Source organism: Oncorhynchus mykiss, chromosome 30, assembly GCF_013265735.2.
Source record: "Oncorhynchus mykiss isolate Arlee chromosome 30, USDA_OmykA_1.1, whole genome shotgun sequence".
NCBI classification, from domain to species: Eukaryota; Metazoa; Chordata; class Actinopteri; order Salmoniformes; family Salmonidae; genus Oncorhynchus; species Oncorhynchus mykiss.
In genome coordinates, this window is record NC_050570.1 from 43,837,822 (window position 1) to 43,860,975 (window position 23,154).

At 40.0% G+C, this 23,154-nt stretch overlaps 2 protein-coding genes across 7 annotated transcripts in view; one reads left to right on the top strand and one right to left on the bottom strand.

Moving 5' to 3' along the window:
• Positions 1 to 698: 698 nt before the first annotated feature.
• On the top strand, positions 699 to 7,903 carry LOC110521871 (apoptosis regulator BAX). Of its 3 annotated transcripts, XM_036968953.1 has the most exons (7): positions 699 to 1,012; positions 1,181 to 1,211; positions 2,519 to 2,577; positions 3,632 to 3,799; positions 4,399 to 4,543; positions 4,640 to 4,744; positions 5,004 to 7,903. In XM_036968953.1, exons 4-7 carry the CDS (start codon positions 3,636 to 3,638, stop codon positions 5,145 to 5,147), a joined length of 558 nt encoding a protein of 185 aa, XP_036824848.1. In that variant the 5' UTR covers positions 699 to 1,012; positions 1,181 to 1,211; positions 2,519 to 2,577; positions 3,632 to 3,635; the 3' UTR covers positions 5,148 to 7,903. The 3 variants fall into 3 exon arrangements, with proteins under 3 accessions (XP_036824848.1, XP_036824847.1, XP_021455477.2); XM_036968952.1 differs by lacking the exon at positions 2,519 to 2,577 and having other exon boundaries at positions 703 to 1,012; XM_021599802.2 differs by lacking the exon at positions 2,519 to 2,577 and having other exon boundaries at positions 705 to 1,012; positions 4,405 to 4,543.
• A 1,218-nt stretch (positions 7,904 to 9,121) lies between these two features.
• The window catches only part of LOC110521873 (potassium voltage-gated channel subfamily C member 1-like), a 148,966-nt gene continuing 134,933 nt past the window's right edge, over positions 9,122 to 23,154 (bottom strand). The window contains exons 1-2 of one of the 4 annotated variants that reach the window (XR_002473225.2): positions 16,249 to 20,213; positions 9,122 to 14,005 (exon numbers count right to left, since the gene is read on the bottom strand). Coding sequence is in view for 3 of the 4 variants with exons in the window: in XM_036968947.1 (XP_036824842.1) it covers positions 22,413 to 22,558 (146 nt within the window). In the remaining variant the exon portion in view is untranslated. Of the gene's footprint in view, positions 14,006 to 16,248; positions 20,517 to 21,367; positions 22,559 to 23,154 lie in introns of those variants that run through there. The other 3 variants (XM_036968949.1, XM_036968948.1, XM_036968947.1) reach the window with 3 other exon arrangements.

Consider the following 23,154-nt stretch of genomic DNA (forward strand, 5'->3'; position numbering starts at 1 on the left):
GACGTGTATCAGATTGCATAGTAAATCTCAGATGCTCAGAGCAGGAGTTAAGAAAAGCATGGAACGCCTGGAGCTGTTTTGCATCACCCCTCCATAGAACAAAAATATCATCAATATACCGTTTCCAAATAATGATGTGAGGCAAGAAAACATTTTTGAGAGGTTTGAAAATAGACTGTTTCTCCATGTAACCCACATACAAATTAGCATAGTTAGGAGCCATGGGGTATCCCATAGCAGTACCTTTCGTCTGAATAAAGAAATCATTCAGAAACATGAAATAGTTATGCTTAAGTACTATTTCAGCCAATGTTACAATGCATGCACTGGAAGGTAGTTCATTAGGGTCACGTTGCAGAAGAAAATGTTCCATAGCTTCAATACCGCCCTCGTGTGGAATATTAGTGTATAATGACTCAACATCAAAAGTAACTAACAAGGTATTCTCAGGGAGAGGATCAAGAGATTCAATGATAGAGATCATACTGCTGGTGTCCTTTACAAAGGAGGGGAGCTGCCTGAAGAAAGGTTGTTCTGCCCTGTCGCGCTACCCCCCCACCCTCACTGGCTTAGTTGCCGCCCTCTCTGCTTTAGCTAGCCGGACAAAAATCAACTAGCTAAAGAAGCTATCAGCTAGCAAGTTGTGTATGGTAGTCAGTTTCCACACGGATACATTAGCGTGAGGACCCATATTGACAATGCGCACGCGCGGATTGGCTGCTCGTCTGCTCTCCGCTTTCATTCGACTGTTCAGTCTTGTTGTCGTCAGAGGCCATTCCTATTTTTTTTGTGTTTTTGATTCTGCATATTATCTCAAAGGAATGCCATATTTTCTTAATAGAGATAAAACAGCAACAACCATCGTCTGTCAAATAGAGCTAGAATAGTTGTATCCTGTTATAAGAGAATAACTACAGTTACTATACTGAAGTTTTCTGAAGTTACAGCTCGCTAGCTAACGTTATCGTTCGGGCTGGGTGTGGACTGCCAATGGCGTGTGTAGAGACATCAGGTAGCTACTTCTGCCAGTGCAATGTCTCATCACTGCAACAATGTATCCAAGTTATCAGTACATTGTTATTGCTAGCTATCAAGATTCTGTTCTATTTGACATTTAGAATAATTTTTTATGTTGACGAACTAAGCCGATTTTGATTTAATTGTTTTATTTGTTCAACAGATGACAGAGTAGGAGAGGTCCTGCTGAAAAGGTGAGTTCACTTTCACAGATACTCAAAACCAATCAAAGATGCATCATATGGACACACCTACACTACCGGTCAAAAGTTTTAGAACACTTACTCATTCAAGGGTTTTTCTTTATTTTTACTATTTTTACATTGTAGAATAGTAGTGAAGACATCACAACTATGAAATAACACATGGAATCATGTAGTAACCAAAAAAGTGTTAAACAAATCTAAATATATTTTATATTTGAGATTCTTCAAATAGCCCCCCTTTACCTTGATGACAGTTTTGCACACTCTTGGCATTCTGTCAACCAGCTTCACCTGTAATGCTTTTCCAACAGTCTTACATTATGCCAAGCACTTGTTGGCTGCTTTTCCTTCACTCTGCGGTCTGACTCACCCCAAACCATCTTAATTTGGTTGAGGACGGGGGATTGTGGAGGCCAGGTCATCTGATGCAGCACTCCATCACTCTCCTTCTTGGTAAAATAGCCCTTACACAGCCTGTAGATGTGTTGGGTCATTGTCCTGTTGAAAAACAAATGATAGTCCCACTAAGCCCAAACCAGATGGGATGGCGTATCGCTGCAGAATGCTGTGCTAGCCATGCTGGTTACGTGTGCCTTGAATTCTAAATAAATCACAGACAGTGTCACCAGAAAAGCACCCCCACACCATAACACTTCCTCCTCCATGCTTTACGGTGGGAAAAACACATGTGGAGATCATCCGTTCACCCACACCGTGTCTCAAAGACACTGGTTAAAGACAGTGGTTAGAACCAAAAATCTACAATTTGGACTGCAGACCAAAGGACAAATTTCCACCGGTCTAACGTCCATTGCTCATGTTTCTTGGCCCAAACAAGTCTCTTCTTCTTATTGGTGTCCTTCAGTAGTGCTTTATTTGCAGCAATTCGACCATGAAGGCCTGATTCACACAGTCTCCTCTGAACAGTTGATGTTGAGATGTGTCTGTTACTTGAACTCTGTGAAGCATTTATTTGGGCTGCAATTTCTGAGGCTGGTAACTAATGAACTTATCCTCTGCAGCAGAGGCAACTCTGGGTCTTACATTTTTGTTGCGGTCCTCATGAGAGCCAGTTTCATCATAGCGCTTGATGGTTTTTGCGACTGCACTTGACGAAACTTTTGAGCTTTTCTTGCCATAATGTGGACTTTGGTATTTTACCAAATAGGAATGTCTTCTGTATAACCCCCTACCTTGTCACAACACAACTGATTGGCTCAAATGCATTAAGAAGGAAATAAATTCCACAAATTAACTTTTAAGAAGGCACACCTGTTAAGTGAAATGTATTACAGGTGACTACCTCGTGAAGCTGGTTGAGAGAATACCAAGAGTTTGCAAAGCTGTCATCAAGGTGAGGGGTGGCTATTTGAAGAATCTCAAATATAAAAAAAAATTGGATTTTTTTTTTTTGCCACTTTTTTGGTTACTACATGATTTTATATGTGTTATTTCATAGTTGTAATGTCCACTATTATTCTACAATGTAGAAAATAGTCAAATAAAAAAGGAAACCCCTTGATTGAGGAGGTGTTCTAAAACTTTTGACCGGTAGTGTAGCTGTAAACCTGTGGCTGCGTCCAGTGGTGGGAAAAGTATCCAATACCCAAGTACCCATACTTTTGTAAAAGTAAAGATACCTTAACAGGATATTACTCAAGTAAAAGTGAAACTCACCCAGTAAAATACTACTTGAGTAAAAGTCTACAAATATTCAGGTTTAAATGTACTTAAGTATCAAAGTAAATGTATTGCTAAAATGTACTTAACTATCAAAGTAAATGCATTGCTAAAATGTACTTAAGTATCAAAAGTAAAGTAGAAATAATTTCAAATTCCTTATATTAAGCAAACCGTACGGTACAATTCTTGTGTTTTTTTTATTATGGATAGCCAGGGGCACACTAACACTCAGACATCATTTATAAACAAAGCATTTGTGTTTAGTGAGTCCACCAGATCAGAGGCAGTAGAGATAGCCATGGATGTTCTCTTGAAAAGTGTGTGAATTGGAGTAAAAAGTACATTTTTTTTCTTTATGAATGTCGTGAAGTAAAAAGTAAAAGTTGTCAAAAATATAAATAGTAAAGTACAGATACCCCCAAAAAACGACTTATGTAGCACTTTAAATATTTTTACTTAAGTACTTAATACCACTAGCTGCTTCCAACCTCTTACTTGGATGTGTATGCATGTGTGCACTTTCCATGGGGTTGGGAATTGACAAAAACAGAGAGCAAAAAAACAATGTATTCTCTACATTGTCAGCTAAGTGCAAGGAAGAAATGAAAACCGTCAGACACCGTGTGTCGTGACAACAGTTGTTTAGTTTGACACACAGTAGGCTACAGCAGGCTATGTGCTCTAAGAAGGAGTGGTTCTGGATCAGAATGCTCTCTCGTCCCCAGAGTGATGCAGGAGCAGCTGGATGAGGTGTTGTTATCAGAGGTCCCGGTAGTGGTCTCCGCAGAAACCCAGGAATTGGAGAGTGAGCAAGAGCAGAAGATGGTGTTACAGCTGGCTGTGATGATACGTACCATCGGAGACGCCTTCAAGGAGAACAGGGAGCTGGACGAGTCCGTTGATATTGGAGCCATTGCTTTGTGTTTTACAGTACCTGTTAAATTTCTCAAACTGTTGTTATGTGAATTCACATTGATGAATTTGATGCATAGACTACCCAGCAAATCGGGAACATTCTCTGAACATTATCGAAGATTTGCATTAAGTTAAGGTTTTATCTAACATTAGAATTGTTTTTCTTCAGAAAACGATTTAAATGAAGTGTCCTTGGAATGTTCTAACATTCATTAAAATGTTATGCACAACATTTGTAATAACCACAACAGAACATTCCCCAAATGTTCTCATTAAGTTTCCAGTTAATGTAATAATACACTAAATGTGTTCTGGGAACATTCTTGCAACATCAGGCGAATGTTTTATACAAACATTGTTTAATTATCAGCACAACTGAACATTTTGTTTTGTGTAATGAGAACATTTGCCGCAACCTAACGAATGTTCTGGGAACTTTCACAGAATCAATTTTGGTTTGCTGGGTAGCTAAACAAATATGAATATAGAGTATGCTTGTCTATCTGTGTGTTAGTTTACAATGGTCTAAGTCAGTAGTCTAATTCCTACCCTACCTCCCTCAACCCGCCTGTCCAAGCAACAGTGTGATAGATGGAATGGTGGGGCAAATGACCAGCAAGACCAGCTACTGGAATTTGGTAGAAAAGGTATTTGAGGACGGTCAAATCACCTGGGAGAGAATTGCTGTGCTGTTCTACGTAGCAGGGAGGATAGCTGTCAAGGTATGTTATACAGTGTTCTTGTTACTTTGTTATTATTATTGGATGTTCAGTACAATCACTGTGTCTGTATTAAATCACTATTTTCATCTCTGCTAGGTGGTAATTGCTCACCTCCCCGAGTTAGTGAAGGACATTCTGAAGTGGACTCTGGAGTACTTCAGAAGCAAATTACTGGACTGGATCCAGAAACATGGAGGATGGGTAAGATATAGATACCATCAGAGGCTGTCCCCGTAGTGTTTCCCCTTTGTATTAAAGTTAACAGAATGGGCAATATTCTATATTAATATAAACTTGGTCTTGGTTGTTGTGTATGATGTGGTATTAACTATTGTTAAAGACAACTGAACTGTGATTGTCATTGATTTCTCTCACTTTCTCCCCCCTCTTTCTCTCCTCCCACTTTCTCTCTCCTCATCATTATTATTTGTTCCCCCTCTTTAACTCTCTCTCTTTCCAGATGAACAGTTTCGCTGCGCTGGCACGTGTACAGGTGGAGAGGATATCCTCTATGAGTGCCCGGTCCTCAGGGCTCATCCTGGTCTTCCTCGGAGGTGTCATAATGGGTAGTGTTATCACCTGGAAACTGGCCAGGAGGACCTGACACACACACATACACAGTCCCACTCCGGTTCAAACACAATTGTTTGACATGACATGCAAACGTGTGGGCGTACACACACACACACACACACACACACACACACACACACACACACACACACACACACACAGTTACCTAGTCTATGTATTACTAGTTACCTACCTTCTGGTTTGCTCTGGATAAATAAGATGACCAGATGCTGCTGGAAGTGGTGTTGGAGAGCCAGTAGGAAGCATTCTTTCCTCTGGTCTAAAACAAAAATGTCCCAGTGCAAAGATTGGGGACATTGCCCTCTGTCGGGTGCCATCTTTTGGATGGGACGTTAAAACGGGTGTCCTGACTCTCTGTGGTTAATAAAGATCACATGGCACTTATCGTAAGAGTAGGGGGTGTTAACCCCGGTGTCCTGGCTAAATTAATCTGGCCCTCATTCCATCATGGCCACCTAATCGTCCCCAGCTTCTATTTGGCTCATTAATCCCTCTTCCCTGTAACTATTCCCCAGATCGTTGCTGTAAATGAGAATTTGTTCTCAGTCAATTTACCTCAACTTAAATAAAATTACACTTTTTTTTATCAGTGCCTTCAGAAAGTATTCACACCCCTCAACTTTTTCCACATTCTGTTGTTACAAAGTGGGATTAAAATGGATTTAATACTTTTTTTCCCAACACAAAATACTGTATTACATCTCTGCACTTAGAAAAAGAGAGCCATCTGTACTGCTATTTTAGTTTTCAGTTAATTTGATTGATTATTCTCTCATCATTGATTTCATGTACTTATCTCAGCAATTTCAGGGTTTTCTGTATAGTTATCTGATGTTGGTGTGGCATATTATTCTGTTTTAATGTTACTCTTGAATCACAAAAAATCTTCTTAAACACTACTGTTGCTCACAGAGTGAGTCCACACAATTTATTTGGACTTGTTAAGCACATTTTTACTCCTGAGCTTATTTAGGCTTGCCATAACAAAAGGGTTGAATACTTATTGATTCAAGACATTTTTAATTCATTTGTAAAAACAAAATATCTCAAAACATAATTCTCCTTTGACACAAAATCTCAAAGTAATCCATTTAAAATTCAGGCTGTAACATAAAGGGATGTGAATACGTTCTGAGGGCACTGTATATATTAACCTACAGTCATGAAACCAAAGTGTTGGGGCAGAGCTCAGTACATTTTGTGTCACTACCCTTACGGAAAAAACATGAATTTCACGTTTTTAACGTGATCTTATGGGAAGTTAATATGACAACATGTAAAAGCAACATGTGATAATATGAAATTGCACATTTGCAACATTTCAACATGTGATACCATAAAACTACACCTCACAACATTTGAAAGTTTTTCACATGTGAAAGTCAAAATTTGATTTTCACATGTGTGGTGAAAACATGTTATTCTCACAAGTGAAAGGTGGTGTTAACATGTGAACTCTGTATTGAATACATGTGAACAAATGGTTTCACATGTGAACAACTGTCCTCGCATGTGTCTCTTTTGTTTTCAAAGGTGAAAATTTCAGCTCAACATGTGAACAGTTATTTCATGTGTATATACGATTTCAAATGTGAAAATATGATTTTCACATGTGAAACTGCAAATAAAATAAAACTGTATGTCATCACATGAAGTGTTCCAGAACCACATGCTTTCAAATGTTACAAATGTTAAAATGTTACATGTGGAAATTTCACATGTGAAATCATGTGGTTTTTCCCGTAAGGGTATAGCATCATGTTTGTTGGTATCCTGCTAGACTAGGGTATCTGTGCCTGAAATGAGAAACCAGTGTAAGCCTAACAGACAGCCAATCATGTTATGTGATTGTTTTTTTTACAGAAAGGTCATATTATTTTTCAATACAATATTTTACAGAAATAACACATGAATACTGATTTGATATTTTTGAAGTTTATAGAAATGTATGAAACATGTATTTTGAATAAAACATTTTTGGGATGTTTGACTTAAATGTAATGTATTAAATGTGCCATTTTATTAGGATTAACAAAATAAATATGAGTTGACGGTGTTTGTGCTGTAATAATCATGTTTTAACTATGACCCCTAAAAGTCCTCAACATGAGCGTCAGTCAGTAAGCTCCATAATATCAGTCGTGATAGGAATTGTTAGCTAGATGTACAAAGAATGCACAGGACACAAATAGAACATTTTGGCATAAGCTTTTAATATTTTTATAGAGTTTTTGATGTTTTCTCTTTGAATTGGATTTGCTTGTTTTTCCAGTTAATTTTGTGGGTTTTTTTTCTCGTTTTATTATTCTTGTTTTATTTTCCTATCTGCAATGGAGAAGAGTTTTTCAGTTTAATTAGCATTCACTTTCAAACTTTCATACTTTTAATAATAGAACTGTGTTTAAGTCTCTTTTTTCACAAACTTGTTTGTTAAATTATTACTGTTTATTAATCTTTTTTCTTTACACGTTTCAAAAATATAAAAAGTAAATTATAAACATTCCATTGAAATATATTTTATACAGTTCTTGATTCTTTTTGTTTCTGTGTTATGACATTAAAATTGTATCCAGTATCAGTCTTTATAGCATAAATCCCATTCAGTGTTATTGTAGTAGCCTTCTCTTCTTCCATCTCTGTCTTCCCTCTCTTTCTCCCCTGATAGGAAAGTGGCATGGCTGCACCCAGTGCCTTATTCCCTTAGCGGTGATGTAGTCACAACAGTTGGCAGGACCAATAGAAACATTAGCTGCATTGGCGTTAGTAGTGCAATGTTCTTTCAAATGTAAAAATCATAACACAAATTGCAACAAAACCACAAATCAGACAAAAGAGTAAACAAGTCACCAAATGATAAGAAAATAAATAAAAGCACCAAATAAGAAAAAATAACAGATAAAAATGTAAGTAAAGCAATGATATTGACATATCTGTATCTGGAGTGGTAGATTAGTAGATAAATAATCTACTGTTATAGACAGAAGTGGTAACAGGCAAAATTATATGTAGAGATGTACAGATGCAAAAGACAGATGGACCTGTAAATATGTAACAGAATGGACAGATTGGCGCTATGCTACTAGCACTGCTGAGATATCCCGGACTGTTGTATGTGTATCAGGAAAGATATCGGACTCATGAAACTGAGCCTATTTCACCCCCCAAGTGCAATACACAGAAAGATAGCCAGTGTATTTCTACCAATTCAGTCAAGCCACACTGCAGTAAACTAAAAATATAACAAAAAAATGTACATAATAAAAAGGGATATAGATTTCTTTTTTAAGAGTATGTTTCAGTTTGCATACCCCCCCCCCCCCCCCCCCCCCCCCCATCCTCTCACCACTGGCTGACAGAGAAAGAGGAAGACAGAGATTGCCGGCGAAAAGAGAGTTACTTCATTCTGGCCATTCACAAATAAGTCACCTTTTTTTTCTCCCACGCATGCATTAGAATTGAACTTCAAACAATATGTTAGAAAAACACAAGAACAAGGATGCAAAAAGAGCTTCTTCCTCAAACATGTGTGGAGGGAGAGAAAGAGAAGGGGATAGGAGACGGGGATGAGAGGGAGGAAGACGTCGGGAAAAGAGAATATATGACAGTGGGGTTTCTGGCTTTACTTTGCTCCTCTCTTGATATGTTTTGTATTTGGGATTCAAGTAAAGTTACGCAAGTGTTGAGCTGTCAATCCTCTAAAGTGGGTGTGGCCATGTTCAGGAGCTGGATCACACACACCCCCACCTGCACAACGTGTCTTCAGGTAGCCCACACACACAAACACAAACACACACACACACATTCATATTGACACACAGTCAGACTCACAACTGTGGTAGTACAGCCATTCACATAAGGTGGCGGTTATTCACAGTATATTCACCACCTGTTTTGTGAAAACCCATCCCAAAACTCAGAGACTAGATGTGTGTATGCATGCTATAAAATCAAGATGAAAACATTAAGAGGTTTTTTTGTGTGTTCTTTTTTTTTTTTTGAGGTGGTAAGGTTACTTTGACAGTAAGTTTAGGTAAATGGCATTGGACTCCCCCACAAAATTGAGGGTTTGGAAGAAATTATTGCTCTGACAATATACACCCCCCCCCCCCCCCCCCCCCCCCCGACATTTTAAATGGAACGGTCTGTGTGGGTTGTGCTACCAGAAGGATGATGGGGGGGGGGGGGGGGGGGTATGATCCATTCACCTCTGTCTTTAGCTGTACCTAAGCCAGTTGTGCCCATCCCCTCTTCTTCCCATCCACCTTGCACCCGATCCCTCTCCTTCTCTACCCCACAAACAATAATTTCCATCTTCAGAATGAAATGTCTAGTAGTGATGCATCCTTCCATAATCTATGATTACTTATGTCTCTATCATTTCAAGTCATTTTTTTGGTAACAAACATAGTGCCATAATACACTTTTTTGGAAAGGGAGAGAGTGAAAGAAGGAGTAGGTGGGAGTTGAAAGAGGGAGAGAGGGAATGAATATGAAAGGGATGGGAGTCGAGGAGAAGGAAAGTGGGGAGGAATCAGACATAAGGTGATGAATGACAGAGATCCAGTGTATCAAATGAAAACTGCGAGTACAGGGACATATCCTGAATGGCAAACTCCAGGGTAGACCCAGGGGAGACCCCTGACCCCCCTATTCTAATTACTTTAACCCCCACACACTTCAGTAAACAATGTACCATGCTAGATATAGTAGCTGCCCCTTTTTTTCCACCATTACCCTGCCCCATTCTTGCCCTCCCACATAACAGACAGACCTAACACACTGAACTCCTTTGGCACAATGAAACACTGAAGTATAATCATATGCTACAGTCAAACTCTTGCATAGGTAGTTGCTCAGTTCTCAGTACAGTTAGCCCCCAGCATCTCTGGAACATCATCAAAATCTTCATCATTGCGTAATAACAAATAAACAAACAGAAACAAAGCAACAGTTTTGGCAAGTGAACACAAGTTAACACTCATTTGAGACAAAAATATAAACTAGCAATATGCAAATGAATGTGACCCAATTTGTATTTGACACGGTCAATGAATGTGACCACAAACATAATTAACACGCCTCCTCCATTGTAACATTAAATACCACCCTTGAGATGAACCCTGCTCTGCTGGCACTCGGCTAGACCAGAGTGTCACCAGAGACGAACCACGGCTCAGATGATGACACTCTTCACTGGGGATAAACTACATCCCCGCAACGCACTGGAGCCCAGTAGAGGGCGACAACGAGTAGGCTACATCAGCAGCATATTATCCAAACTCTGATGTAGGCCTAGCTAGGGTTTGCGGTGACTGGCGAGATATGACTTATACATACAGGCCTAGAAACTGAACATAGCAACATTAGTTTTCACTTGAAAATAAACATGGAAAAACAGGGGGAAATAAAACCCCACAATCTGTTGTTTAGCATGCGGTGAGGTGCCTGGTGTGATGCATCCAGCCATACTGCAAAACAGTGGAGGTGGAAGGTCAACATGAGCTTTTGTTCATCAACAGAAACAACAACAATTCATCTAGATAAGCTCAATATGATAGCATAGATAGACCGTTCGGCATTCCCTTCATGCATATTTGAACAGCAGTTTTCCTGGAAATATGCTATCCCCACCTGAGGAAATGGAGCAAAGATGGCTGCTTCACCAATGCAGGGGGCACCAGTATGTGTAAAACAAACACTGTTGACGTCCCAAGGGCTGTAGAGGGGGATTATGTTAAATGCCACAATGACACGTTATGCACATCCCTATAATCATGGAAATAGGCCTACAGTACATTATGTCATAGCAGTACAAAGCTATGCATCGTACAGCTACAATATCAGGGCTGAGCTAATATGACACTATCTGGCCAGTCAGTGCAGTGCTACAGGTGATAGCTAGCTACAGTGTTATTGGGCTACACGATCCAATCGATGTAATTTATTGTATTAGGTCATCGCGAATCACGTTCATTTGATCAGATACTTTCTCCCATTGCTCTGTAGGCAATTAGCCTGGGGACGGTGTGAGGTCTGATCTCCGCTAGGTATCGCTACACTGCATTAGTTAGCCGAGACCTTATAGAGTCTACAACCGCGTCCCGGTGGTGAAGCTGCCATCTCCCACCTTGAGCACGAGACTGAAAGAACAACAACAGAGTCCATCATGGTCGTATTCATTAGTGCACACCGTAGCAAACAGCTTTGCAGTGGAAAACGTGTTAGACAAGTTCAGGGATAGTCCCTCCCGTTCCGGGCAGTTTGCTTCCGTTTGGATCCTAGTGAATATGACCCATCGGATCTGAGTACAGTCCAAATAAACATAGTTATACAGACAGACAGTGAAGAGGGGACCTGGATGGACAGTGGGGTGGAAGACAGAGAATTGGCAGCAGGGGACACAATCAGGGCGGTAGGACCAGAGAGTGAGAGCAGTAGAAAAAGAAGTAGCAGAGCACAAGAAGAGTAGTCATCAAAGTAGTAGTAGAGTAGTTGTAGTATCAGGGGAAGTTCATCGCATAGTTCATCTCTGGTAGATTTGGTGGTGTTTGTATCTTATTTATCTAAGAAAACATTGTTCAATGTGTATCTTGCAATCCTATATATTTTTTTCGTTATTCCTTTTTTATTATCCCAAAACAAAATATAGATCTTTTTTTTTTAATATAATCCTGCTCTTTTTCTTTTTTTTTATTAGTTGCATATAACATAAATATTTTTTGTTTCCTCTCGATTTTGTTCATTTTTTCAATTCCTAGCCCTCTTTTTTTACGGAGGGGGTGGGGTGAGGGCTTGCAGAAGTAGACTCATGCAGAATAGTCATGCTGGTAAACAAAGGAATAAAAATGCATTTTCACTTTTTTTCCCCGGAATTGTTTATCAAAGTTCACCCTGTTCCCGCTATTTTCTCGCACTTCCTTACGAATCTTTCTGATCCCCCCCAGAGGTGCAGTGCTCTTTCTACAGAAAGGAGAGCGACCTTTACAGTAGCCACTCTCTCCGCGAGCAGTTGACCATTTGTTATCTTGACACTTGCAAATAGTTACCAATTGGATATTTTTGAAAAAGGTTGATGTGACAATGATTGTTTTGATTGTTTGGTTTTAAAAAATAAAGTCTCTCTGGTCTCTCTCTTCATCCTTTTGTTCTCTACGTTTCGTTCTTCAGGTTTTTTTTTCGATCATGCCATGCAGTTTGCTACGGAAGAGGAGCAATGCTGAGATGCAGAGGGGTGTAGATAAAGAGAGGGGGAGATTGAGAGCGAGAAGGTGAGCGCAATGTATGTCCTTGTTTTCCAGCAGTCGCTTCCCGTTCTTGGCATGCGCGTTGCGGATGCTTCCAGTGTCTCTCTCCTTTGGCGTCCTCCTCAACTCTTCAGCACACACACTCTCACCACGCGCACACTGGTTTTCTTTAGGTCCAAATCCTTCAAAGTGGTCGATGAGTAGATCTGTTAGGGTCAGCCGACACACTCTCATGGAACATGCGTCAGCATCAGTCAGTCAGGGAGTGTATCATATTTCAGATCTAAGCACAGGTTTATATGAAATGGCCAATGGCCTGGTATACTATATGCCTGGTTGCTCTACAATTGGGGCCCATAATTCAGTATCTTCTGAAGTGTGTCTCGTGTGAGAGGTAAGAGGAGGGCTGTATAAATCGATGAAAACAGTCAAACAGGTGTGACTGACTGAACATAAGAACGTAGTGTCACCATAGCGGGCTGACTCAAGAGTCACTGGATGCAATGGTTGTTCAGCCTCATAGCTTTGCATAGTGTTTGGCTGTAAAACAGTACAATTACTGTGATGTAAATGTATTTGGCCGTTGGCTAGCACCTGGCTCTCCTTTTCTGTAGTCACATCCACGCTGACTATGTTGAGTCATCTCAGACCACTGCAGTAGCTTGTTTATAGCCTACCCTACTGTACGTCTTTGACGTCTTTGAAGTACTAAATAGGAAGATTTAAAAACAATTTAATATACTGTATCTGAGAGCCGGTAAGATGTCATTTGTTTTTGGGAACATTTGACAGTGGTTAAAAGCATACATGGTCTATGACACAGTAGGATGACAACCAAGTTGTGGAACACTGTCCTACTATCCCATAACCCTTTGGCTCTTTCCTAGGGGCATTCTGTTCTATTGTTTGTTTCTTTTATTATTTGTCTGGGATTTCAATGTCAATGACTTAGTATAATAAGACTCTGTAAAGTATGCTGACATAAGGTATGTGTTTCAGTGTGATGCTTTTCCAGGTACTCAGAGTCACTGTAAGTCTGTCACGTTGGTCTGGAGTTTTGTGTTCTAAGGGATGGTGCTGACTGAGCAGTCCACAGGAACGAGTTGGTCTGGAGTTTTGTGTTCTAAGGGATGGTGCTGACTGAGGAGTCCACAGGAACGAGTTGGTCTGGAGTTTTGTTTTCTGAGGGATGGTGCTGACTGAGGAGTCCACAGGAACGAGTTGGTCTGGAGTTTTGTTTTCTGAGGGATGGTGCTGACTGAGGAGTCCACAGGAACGAGTTGGTCTGGAGTTTTGTTTTCTAAGGGATGGTGCTGACTGAGGAGTCCACAGGAAAGAAGGATGCTTCTGGTGTGGAGGGATGAACAAATCTTTTTGACTCTCTTTGTCTTCTATCTATCATCCGCTCATCATCACCTTCAGTTCTCTCTTTCTTTCTTTCGCTCTCTCTCTCCTTTTTTCTTTCTCTCTCTCTCTCTCTCTCTCTCTCTCTCTCTCTCTCTCTCTCTCTCTCCGGTTACGTATCCCTTCAGCCTACAGTGAATCCAGTAGGGAGCTCTGGGTGAATTGTGTCCTAAGGTTGTTCCTCTTCTTGGACAGAAAGGGTAATTTTAGAAACTCAACACTGGAAAAAAAGAGGAGAGAAACAAGGAGAAGAATCAGTGGAAGTTCCAGCAAACCTAGAAAATCAACCAGCTACGACTGGATGTTTAAAAACCTACATGATCCAGGGTAGTTTAGTTGATATGATTAACCTAACATGAGCTTGAATGGGAGTTTGAATTCATTTCACATTCTCACTTGTTTATAGTCACGTGTTTGATTCTATGACTGGATGGGTTTAGTTATGATGAGTACAACTGTTCAAAGCAAAGCAAATGAATCAACTGATCGATAGACGATAAAGCAAACAAAATACCTGTTTTTTGCAAAGCACATCTGGCATGCATGTACACAAAATACGAAAAGGCAGAAAAACCTGTACGTTTTGCACAGACACACGCACAGACACCAATACAATTGGCGTGGGTGGTTTCAGTTCTTGTGGGCTGTTAGGTCTGCTGGTGTTTGTCTACCTCTTAATTCATTGGTTAGTCATAATCCAATAGGGTGCTTTTCCAGGAAAGAGGACAGAGTCAGTGATTTTGGAGGTCAATCCCATACAGGACTACAGCCCACCAGGAATGTTAGTTTAGCTAAACACAGACCAAGAACTGAGAACACTTCAGAAAGTATTCATACCCCTGGACTTTTTCCACATTTTGTTGTGTGACAGCCTGAATTTAAAATGGATGAAATTGGGATTTTGTGTCATTGGCCTACACACAATCCCCCTTAATGTCAAACTGGAATGATGTTTTTAGAACATATTACAAATTAATAAAAAATGAAATGCTGAAATGCCTTGAGTCAATAAGTGTTCAACCCCTTTGTTATGTCAAGCCTAAATAAGTTCAGGAGTAAACATTTGCTTAACAAGTCATGTAATAAGTTGCATGGGCTCACTCTGTGTGCAATAATAGGGTTTAATTATCTGTAAGGTCCCACAGTCCGAGTAGTACATTTCAAACAGACTCAACCACAAAGACCAGGGAGGTTTTCCAAATGGGTAGATGGTAAAAAAAAGACATTGAATATCCCTTTGTGCGTGGTGAAGTTATTGACTACACTTTGGATGGTGTGTCAATACACCCAGTCAGTACAAAGACACAGGGATCCTTCCTAACTCAGTTGCCGGAGAAGAAGGAAACAGCTCAGGGATTTCACCACGAGGCCAATGGTGACTTTAAAATGGATATGATAGGAGAAAAGTGAGGATGGATCAACAAAATTGTAGTTACTCCACAACACTAACCTAAATGACAAAGTGAAAAGAAGGAAGCCTGTACAGAATAAACATATTCCAAAACATGCATCCTGTTTGCAATAAGGCACTAAAGTAAAACTGCACAAAATTTAGCAAAGAAATGTACTTTGTGTCCTTAATACAACGCGCTATGTTGTGGGCAAATCCAACACACACATCACTGAGTACCACTCTTCACATTTTCAAGCATGGTGGTGGCTGCAATCTGGTTATGGGTGTGCTCGTCATCGGCAAGGACTAGGGAGTTTTTTGGGGGGGATCAAAATAAATGGACTGGAGACACTGGGAGACAAATTCACCTTTCAGCAGGACAATAATCTAAAACACAAGGCCAAATATACACCGGAGTTACTTGCAAAGACAACATTCAATGTTCCCGAGTGGCCTACAGTTTTGGATTAAATTGGGTTGAAAATGGCTGTCTAGCAATGATCAACAACCAACTTGACAGAGCTTGAACAATTTTTTAAATAATAATCTGCAAATATTGTATAATCCAGTTGTGCAAAGCTCTTAGAGACTTACCCAGAAAGACTCACAGTTGTAATCGCTGCCAAAAGTGATTCTAACATGTATTGACTCATGGGATATGAATACTTATGTAAATGACATATTTCTGTAAGTTATTTGAAATGAATTTGCCCAAAAAATCTAAAAACAGGTTTTCACTTTGTCATTATGGGGTATTGTGTGCAGATGGGTGAGATTCTTTATATTTAATGCATTTTGAATTCAGTCTGTAACAACAAAATGTAGAATAAATCAAGGGGTGTGAATACTTTATGAAGGCAGCCTACAGCCGACACACACACACACACACACACACACACACACACACAGATAGGCAACATGGAGGAAAAAATGAGACATGAAACAGGGCGAAGCACGGAATCACAAGACACACACGCAAACACAAAACACAGTTACACACACACACTGCGAAAACACAGCACGCGAAGCACAGAGCGAAACAGCACACAGAAGACAAAACACATTCTTACACTGAGAAGTGATCAGCTGCCTTCCTCCTCTCATTTAGTATTTTTCTTTCTTCCTCAAACTGTCCTCCATTTCATGGTTCTTCCTTTGATGACAATCCTTTTTTAATACACAGTTCCTACTTCCCCCCCAAAACATCATACGTAATGTCGGACAGTCTTTCTGTCCATTTCCTATCCTCGGGAGACGTTTGTAATCCACCTTTAGGGAAGATGGAACTTTAACGTTTATGGTGGGGGTTGTTTCATTTTGGGGTTTTGTAATAGAAGCAGTAGAGATAGCACATCTCAAAATACCAATTAAAAAAAGAATAAGAGAAGGTGGAGAGGTGGAGATGGGGTGAAACGTGTGTCGGAGGGAGAGGAGAGTGGAGGGACAAAACAATCTCAGAATCACATAACAGGGTACATAGGTGAGCTGGGATGAGGTCATACAATATTTACAGGTCCATACATACAGTAAAGAGGAAGCAAAACATTTCAAACCTTCTCTCTGTTCGGCTCTGATAGACATTACGTCTGGAAGCACTGATTTAAACCAACATAGAGAGAAATATACCTGAGTTGTGAATGGAGGGAGACTGACGAAGAGGGAAAGGGGAAATGTGGAAAAGGGGGAAGACAGAGGTGTAGTCAAAAACATTGCACTGATGATATTATTAAATTCATTTCTACGTCAGTTGATGGCTAGACTACAAACATCCTCCATTTTAGCATCTTAAAGTCATTCTCCCTTCTTAGGATTGGTTAAAAAGTGTCTGAAGAACATCTTCCCAGAGTTTTTTTTTTTTTTTTACCTGCAATGATTGAACAAAAACATGCTTTGATACATAGACCTGAACATCACTCTACTAACTGAAACCACTAACTAAACCATCAACTTGACCGTCAATAATGAGCAAAATAACCACCTATCACAACAACCTCTACTGATCCATTCTAGAATGTCACATGCTCGCCTCCTACTGCTTGTCAAAGAGCAGCACCCTCCTGTCCCAGTGACAATGGGGGAAAAGTCACCACCAATCGGTCACAGGCGTCAATTCAATATCTATTCCACGTTGTGCCCAGTGGGCATTGACTATTCCTATTCCCTATAATAGGGCTCTGGTCAAAAGTAGTGCACTATATAGGGATTAGGGTGCCATTGCAGATGCAGAAAAGCACTAAATAGGGAGCAGGGTGCCATTTCAGATGCAGCAAAGCACTAAATAGGGAGTAGGGTGCCATTTCAGATGCAGAAAAGCACTAAATAGGGAGTAGGGTGCCATTTCAGATGCAACCTAAGTTTAAAAAATGTGCAGGATGCAGAAGGACCTAGCATAAGTATTTTTGCTCAACAATGAGTCGTGTATCTGTCTGTAGCCTACGGTTGGTTACGTGTGAATTCTACCTCCAGGGGGGAAGTGTAGTCTATTTGTAGATTGTTAGTGACAGTTGAGGTTAATTTTGCTATCTGCTTTGACTCAATATGTGTCATAAACTAATAACCTGTAACCTTGGATATGATGTGCATTTAAATGCTACTTCGTTTTGCTACACCTTGTGGTTACTTATTATCAAAAGAAAGGATCACTAATAATGCAAATGTTGTGTGAGCTTTCCCTCCCCATAGGGGAGGTTAGGGGAATTTGGAACCTGCTCAAAACTAGTAATTTCTGTTACTTTCAAACGCTAAACCCCTAAATGTTGGGTATGTACTGTACCTCAGGATATTTCAAGCAAGAGGGGGCCAGGACAGGATGGATTGATGGAACAAGAGAGAGGGAGAACAGAGAGGAGTGAAAGTGATGAAGTGTGTTGAAAAGTCGGTGAGGTTTGGGTGGGCTTTGGCCGATGTGGTTTCACGGAGGGACATTTTGAGTTTTGAAGACGTGTTTTGATTAACGTGGAAAAAGGAAGAAGTAGATCATTTTTTTCTCTAGTATTAATTCACAGTTACTGCTTCTTTTTGCATATACCTGATAAGCACTGGGCTCTCAGAATAGTTCTCTGTAAAAAGATAACAACAATTATAAATCATAAAGTAATTATTATTACCAGTTAGTCTGGTAAGGTCTATAAGAAATAACAGAGCAGCTACACAAGACCACTGGTTACCCTTCCCCATCGTTAAAAAATACAACTTTCCCAAACCCCCTCCCCATTTGGGTACCAATGGTCTCTTCCACCCTATAACATCTTAACATGCATATATATAAACTCAACTCTTCTCAGACAAAACTGTGAAAGGTGAGTGCTTTCCCCCCCGTAATAGCATGCTGTTAGTCTATATGTTGTGTATAGAAATATACACATTCATATGCACTTAATATATACAGTAAATATATACACAATCATTAAGCTCATGATCAAATCTGATGTCTTCTCAAATCACATTTCCTTGATTTTGGATATAGACATATCAATTCCTTATTGCTTGCAATGGAAACCCCATGCAGATTGAAATAAGTCAAAACTTTACAACTGTACAGAACATTTGGACCAATAACAGGTATAAGAAGAATTCCTAGAATTAAAGAACAAACACCCAAAGCACTAGATCAAGGGAGAAGACAGCGGAGGAAGGGAGGGATGTAGGGATGAAGAGAGAACATTAGAAAATATTGATTTGGTAGTTTGTAGACTGGTGTCTGGGTGTCAGCAAAACCATATATATGGAATATATGTATACTACCATATATAACTAACTATATGATCATATTTATTACTCTGGGTGTAGAGTACTAGTGCAAGTTGGGGTGAATTCCATTTATATTATATCAACTCTGGAGGTGAATAAAAAATGCAAACCATGAATTGAAAACAATCCGACATTTAATATAACAAGCAATTTTCAATTAATTAATTGAGATTCAATGCATCTCCTGAATTGACTGCAATCAAAATGGAATCCACACCAACCATAGTTATAGATCAAGCTGTCACCCTCCCTGACACTCCCACCTCAAACTCAAACTCAACACAGATGAAGGCTTTTCAGATTCTCGCGCACTACTATTAGATTAGCATGGTCCCAGATCTGTTTGTGCTGTCTAGCCAACTCCCATGTCATTGGCAAGCTAATGTGACAATGAGTGACAAGGACTTGGTAATAGAGCACGAACCGACTGGCCATCAGGCTACTATCGGATAAGTACAGATATGAAGTGCAGATATGGAGCTATGTCATGTGACTCACGACAACAGTTCATATTCTAATCTAATAAACGTTAAACCTCCTCACAGCATCACTTGAGCCTGTAGAGGATACAGTTCTCATCCTAATGAGTCTTGAGCTTTGAATTATCTAACGGTTTTCTCTTATTGTATTTTTTTTGTTGCTTCGCTCGCTTAACGAGGTTGCCCTAATAGGCTTTTTAGCTTAACGCTATCTAGAGTGTATACAGTCCACACCTGTATATGGCTAATGCTAATGTTGGTGATAGAGAATGCACTTTCTGCGAAATGTGAAAAGATGTCACCTTCAGTCCTTACACAACCCTCTGTCTCTAGTGAGAGAGGAGCAGGTGGCAGAGTGAGAGATGAGGAGGGGGAGAAATGGGAATGTCAAACCAAAAAAATCACATAAAATCAACCGGACAAATTTCAAGCAACAGAACTGGATGCAACCAGTTAGAGACATAAGCATTACCTTAATCCATTGCAACATTCGATGCCAATAAATATCAATAATAAAATCGACGGTAACATCGGAAAATACAAAAATAAACATTTGTGTAAATCAACCGCTTAAATGAAAAATATACAATCCATAAGAATGACAATAATTGAAATGTCGACATTGGGTATATCAAGATAGGATGTTTTTAACGTTGTCACTATAACCTCGTCATCTTCTACATTTCAACAAACAATTTCAAAAGAAATCAGGATTTTAAGAAGTTTTGGTCTCTTTTTTTTTCTAATGACTGGTATGGAGAGAAAACATTTGTCCTCCTTCAACACTTAATTTTCCCTTCCCCCCCCCCCCCCCCAGAAAACAGTGAGAAAGAAAGGAATGATCTGTAATTCTGATGAATTGGCACTCTTGCATCTTGGGCCAGAGGTAGATGCATGTCTGTGCACACAAAACCACACAACTCCCATGTGTGCCACAGATATACAGCATACAGCACATCTCCATAGGATTAACTATACATAGATACAAATATATTTCTATACATTGCATATTTCTATATATGTATATTGCCTTTTTTGTTCATTTTGTCATTGATTCGTTCTGTTCTTCTACCAAGCGCTGTCAGTCCATCCTCCATTCACGGTGCCCTCTTTTTATGTGAGGTGCGATGGTTCAGCAGCCAGGACCGGGAGGTGGGGGGTGGGAGGTGGGGGGTGGGAGGGTCAAAAAGGACAAAAGAGAAAAAAGAAAACTGAAAAAATCACTACACTCAAATCATAAGAGTCATTGTGAGTGTGGCGATGTGGTGAAATGCTCGATACAGGAAGACAACGAAGGATTGAGGAAGTGGAGGGAGATCGTTGATGAAGATGAAAAAGACTGAAATTGATCTCTCGTCTAACGGGTGACCCAAAGCCACTTCTGAGTATAGCCACACCCACCTGACACTGACATGTGCAGACTGTATAGTTTGATATGTGTACAGATTGATTTCTGAGGAGCCATATTTAGAAAAGGAGAAAGGAGCTACATTTAATTTTACACACCTGCATACAAGAGGGCAGGGATGGCCGGTAGGGCTGGTATATGGTCAATGCTTAAATGGCCCCTCCCCTTTTACTGCTCCCGACCAATGGGAATGAGAGTCCCACCCCCCACCTCTTCTATTCTACCACCCCTAACGTCGCCCCCTAGAGAAAGAAGAGAGAATCCCTCCATCCCTTCTGCCCTTTAATCCTCACAACCATTATAAAAATAGTTTGTTATTATGTCCTCCCTCTCTGTGGGTTAGGATGCTCTTCTTTAAAACAATGATGGTTGTTGTTCAGGCTTTCATCAGAGTCTGTGTATTGCACAAAAGCCCCAGAACGCTTTGCGTTCTCTCCAGCTCTCTACATGGCACTGATAATATCAATAATGATAATGATAATAATAGTAGGAGTGAATGAACGCTAGTATAATACAACTCTCTAGCAACCCCCCCCCCCCCCCCCCCCCCAGCTTTTAAAATAATACATTGCTGTTTGATCGGTCGGTGAGTCTCTATAAGTGTGTGGTGTGTGTGATACAGTCTATTTTCAGCACACAGAAACACATTTAACGGTCCAATGAGTCAGCTCCCCTGGGAGATCTAGCACTAACCAGTACAGTTTTATGGGTGATACTAAAAAATACCTTTCTTATTTTGGGCTTGCCTCTTTTCTTGTCAAAGATTTTCTGTTAAATATAAGAATTTCTTTGTGTGATTTTTTTATTCCTACTGTTTTTCGTTTGATTTTTTTCTTCAAAAAACGAATGCATGCATTTTAGTATATATTAGATATTTTGTTGGTGTTAGTTAGTGTAAGTATGTTCTTCTCCCAAATACAAGAGGTGTGTGTGTGTGAGTGGATGTTTTTTTTGTTGAGGCTTGATGACGTGTGGGGGTGTAGAGTATTAGAGGAAGTCTCATTTGACTAAGGAGCTCTTTAGGATTAGTGGTAATACAGAGTGCAAAAACAGCACACATTTACTATAATACAGGGAGGCCTGCTATTTTAGCTCACTACATTATTTATCAGTCTAAATCGCTAACCTACACTCAATCCCTGTTAATAAGGCAGGTGTGTGAGAGTATACGTGTGTGTGTGTTTGTGTGAGAGAGAAAGAGAGAGCGAGTATACGTGTGTGTTGATGTGTGTGTGTGTGCGGGTTCTCATTGCTCCATCAGGTGTAACATTGCTGGAGACTAACACCGAATACCTCTTAACATTTTGCTTCGGCTTAACATATTGCACATTGCATGTGGTGGGAAAGTGCCTGTAGTCTTAGAATGAATAGCAAAAATATCCACTAAGTCCCTTATACACTGGATGCTTATACACCTGGCTTTCAATGAAGAACATTATTACATGTGGCTAAATGGCACCCCCTACAGTTCATTATCATTATCACTATAGGACTAATATCAGTGGGAGTACTGGGATTACAGTGGTGTTGGTGTGTCTCTCTTTCCTGATGCTGCTTCTGTAGTTGACTTGTTGGCTTGCTTCTCCACATCATGACGCTACAAAATGGAGGGGATGGGGGAGTGACAGCGGCGGAGGTTGGTTCCCGGGGGCTCGAAAGGGTTGGTGATGGGGGTGAGGCGCATAGGCGCTCCTGACATGCCCGAAATGTTATTGAGGCTGCGGGACTTCTCATAGCCTGTTGCTGTGGTGAGCGGGTTGTCATGGTTACAGGGTTACATTAGGTTAGAGGTCAAGGGGTTACCGTAGAGGTGACAGGGGTTATCAACAGTGGTGTTTTGGGAAAAGTAGTTTTAGGGTTCAAAACAGTTTAAAAGCAGGACATTTGGTGCAAAATAAATATGAAGTAAAATTGCATAAAAATTTGTTGTTCATTTCAATGTTTTAATGATTATTATGTTATTTGTTCATGTTTAAGGAGGACATGGATATAATTTGGATGACAAAGATGTGGTGTTAAAATATATAATGGGTTAGAAATAGCAAGGAATAACAATTGTTATGAATAAAAAGTTTTAAAAAAACAAAACCAATTAAAACCCAAATCATACCAAATCAAGTCAAATCAACAGTCAAACCGAAAATTCAAATCAGGTTTTAAGGCCAAAGAAAACAAACAGACAGACAAGGGACAGAGAGAAAGACAGACAGAGACAGACAGACGGGAGAGACAGGACAAAACAGGAAAATGAGTTATGAAAATATGTCATCAAAATCTTGCCACATCAATACAAAATGGTGCTTTAGTAGTGTAGTGTCAGCATACACAGTACAACACAG